This window comes from Sinocyclocheilus anshuiensis, unplaced genomic scaffold (assembly GCF_001515605.1).
Source record: "Sinocyclocheilus anshuiensis isolate Anshui unplaced genomic scaffold, SAMN03320099.WGS_v1.1 scaffold401, whole genome shotgun sequence".
Lineage (NCBI taxonomy): Eukaryota > Metazoa > Chordata > Actinopteri > Cypriniformes > Cyprinidae > Sinocyclocheilus > Sinocyclocheilus anshuiensis.
In genome coordinates, this window is record NW_015539847.1 from 69,954 (window position 1) to 71,517 (window position 1,564).

The following is a 1,564-nucleotide window of genomic DNA, read 5'->3' on the forward strand; positions in this document are numbered from 1 at the left end:
CACAGTGAGTGTGCAGTGACCTCACATTGTGACCACAGTATGAGCACACAGTGAGTGTGCAGTGACCTCACATTGTGACCATAGTATCAGCACACAGTGAGTGTGCAGTGGCCTCACATTGTGACCATAGTATGAGCACACAGTGAGTGCACTGTGTGGTTACACTTTTAGCTCACTGTGACACACACATTGTGACCACACCATGAGAATCATGTGAGCTCGCAGTGACATCATTGTGAGATCAAATTGTTGACTGGGAGGCTACCATTAAATATTGTAGAAACGTAATTTGCTGTAAAGTTGCTTTGCAACGATTTGTATCGTGAAAAGCAATATACAAATAAACTTGAATTGAATTGAATTGAATTGAATGTGACACTGAAGACTGGAGTAATGATCCTGAAAATTCAGCTTTGATCACAGAAATAAATGACAGTTTAACAGATAGAACAGTTATTTAAAATTCTAATAATAGTTCACAATATTACTGTTTTTGTATTTTTTACTGTACAAATAAATGCCTTGCTGAGCAGAAGAGACTTCTTTTGAAACATTAGAAAATATTACAGATTTGAACACTATGTGTGAATCTTATAATAAATGTATTAATAGAGCTGTTGTAATTATTATTATCATCATCATCGTCTTATTTTTATTGTATTTTACATAACAACAGTAAAATTACAATACTAACACATTTATGAATGTTTATGGAGCTTTTATTTTGGCAGAAACCTGCAGAAAGACCTCAGTGCTTCTTTTTGTTGACAACAGCAGATTCTTTATGAATTTAGGAAGATGGTTGTCACATGTATCACATTGTCACATGCCTTGTAAAAACTGATAAAAATGTTACGGAGCAACTGACGAGTAACACTGTTTCAGCGCAGATTTTGAACCCTGGCTAACGAGCTCATCATCGCTGTCAGAATACTGTATTAGAAAACATAACGTTCTGCAGTTTATTTAATAATTCTGTGAATTACGTGATTTCAGTCATCATACAGTAGCCAGCAACAGAGCACAGCAGCGCTAAACGATCGATGCAGCGCTAAACAGTCTCTCGCTGTCGGTGCTAGTGATGACTTTTACATCTTCCTCGGACAGTTTAAATGCTTCCATGCTGCGTTATAAAGAGTGCGCCTCTCACTCTACCCTGATTTATTTGATCGCATCACCAAAAATATAATTGTTCTGTACAATTTATTCGGTCTATTCACCTTTTCAGCCGAACACCAAAAGTGTTTTTTTTCAGTATTGTTTTGTCCTGAAGACTGAAGACGGGGCGAGTGTTCAGGAAAACTGTTTAAAGACAGACATTGTGAAGCACAGAGCGTTTGGAGCGCCAGACTCCTCTGAAACACTGGTCTCAGGATCATCATGCAGCTCCGCCGATCATCAGATCCAGTCTCACGTCATCCGCAGGACAGCCGAGGCCACCGAGAGCTCCAGCAAATCCAATAAGAGAATCCCGGCAGCGCAGCGGCCTTCCAGCCATCGATCCGGCGTAAAAAGAGCAGCTACTCCGAAGATAAGCTCATTGTCTTTATTGGAAAGGAAATGA

The 1,564-nt window shown here is 39.5% G+C and overlaps 1 protein-coding gene across 1 annotated transcript in view; it reads left to right on the forward strand.

The window, feature by feature from the left end:
• Positions 1–1,564, forward strand: part of LOC107684585 (choline O-acetyltransferase-like) — a 19,514-nt gene extending 17,950 nt beyond the window's left edge. The window contains exon 17 of the mRNA XM_016480880.1: positions 1,274–1,564. Coding sequence (XP_016336366.1) covers positions 1,274–1,564 — 291 coding nt within the window. The remainder of the gene's footprint in view (positions 1–1,273) is intronic.